Source organism: Penaeus monodon, chromosome 23 (assembly GCF_015228065.2).
Source record: "Penaeus monodon isolate SGIC_2016 chromosome 23, NSTDA_Pmon_1, whole genome shotgun sequence".
Lineage (NCBI taxonomy): Eukaryota > Metazoa > Arthropoda > Malacostraca > Decapoda > Penaeidae > Penaeus > Penaeus monodon.
In genome coordinates this window covers 16,744,892-16,746,010 of record NC_051408.1, presented here as the reverse complement: position 1 = coordinate 16,746,010, position 1,119 = coordinate 16,744,892, and the positions used below count along the sequence as shown (strand labels likewise).

Here is a 1,119-nt window from a genome sequence, read left to right as displayed (position 1 = left end):
GTATCCGTTCCGGTCTCGAACACTTCGCATCCCTTCTCTTCACCCTCGCTCTCGTAGTAGAAGACCGGAGCGCCGGGGAGGCTCTTGCTTTTCCTGAGCACGAATCGGTTGAGGAATCGGCCCGCGTTGTCCAGCAGCCCGACCCCGCCGCCCACGCTGAACTTCCTCACCAGTTGTCGCACGCGCGAGCTCCAGGAGGTGGAGGGCGCGGCTGGGGAAACAGCAGAGAGAGGGGCGACGTACGTGGTGGGGAGGGACAAGGGAGAAGTGACGGTCACTGGGCTGGGGAGGGATAAGGGGGAGAAGTCGTTACAAGTGGTAGGGAGAGACAAGGAAGGCAAAAGGTTCGACGAGGAACTGTTCGAGTCCTCCGGGATGTCGCTGAGGGACGCGAAGAGGTTCCTCATGACAGACATGCCCGTAATGAAGTTCAGAGTCATATCGCCGAATACTCCTTCCTCCACGGCCACTGCGGTGCTGCTGCAGCCACCGTCGGCTGGTGGGTTTCCTTCCCGCTCGCCCTGCGCCTCGCCTTCCGACTCAGTCCCTTCGGTTCCGCCGACTTCTGGCTTCCTGTTCCTTCTGGTTTCTCCGTCTGCCTCTTCTCCCCTGCTTTCACACATTCTGCCACTCCCATTCCTTTCTCCGTCTGTCACTCCACTTAGCCCGACCGCCTCGTGTGCGTCGCCGTCCTCCCGTCCGTCTTCTCCGCCGCCGTCCTCGCTGCTTGGGACGGCAGCCTCCTCTTCGCGGGGGGCCGCAGCAGCCTCGTCATGGCACGCGCCTCCCCACTCTCTGTTCGAGCTCTCTAGTTTTTCATCCTTTTCTCTTCTTTCCTTTGCCTCGCCTTCAGTCATTTTTGCTTTCCGGATATCTTATAAGTCTGCTATTGTCATGGAGGCGATCCGTCCTGCGTGCCACGTTCTGTCACTTGTGCATTTATTCGAGCTGTTAACTAAAATGACTTTCATAATTATCATCACTGAGTGTTAAGACGAACGGGATGAAAACAACGTCCGCTACACTCCCACTTACTAACCGTATTCTTTTGTTGTTTCTATAACACAAGTATATCATATATAGTATAAAAACTTGTCCCATCATATAGTTTAACATTTG

General features: G+C 55.5%; 1 protein-coding gene across 1 annotated transcript in view; it reads right to left on the bottom strand.

Annotated features, from left to right (window-relative positions):
* The window catches only part of LOC119587829, a gene marked incomplete at its 3' end in the record, with an annotated part of 2,137 nt that continues 1,018 nt past the window's right edge, over positions 1 to 1,119 (bottom strand). The window contains 1 exon segment of the mRNA XM_037936532.1: positions 1 to 955. Coding sequence (XP_037792460.1) covers positions 1 to 857 — 857 coding nt within the window.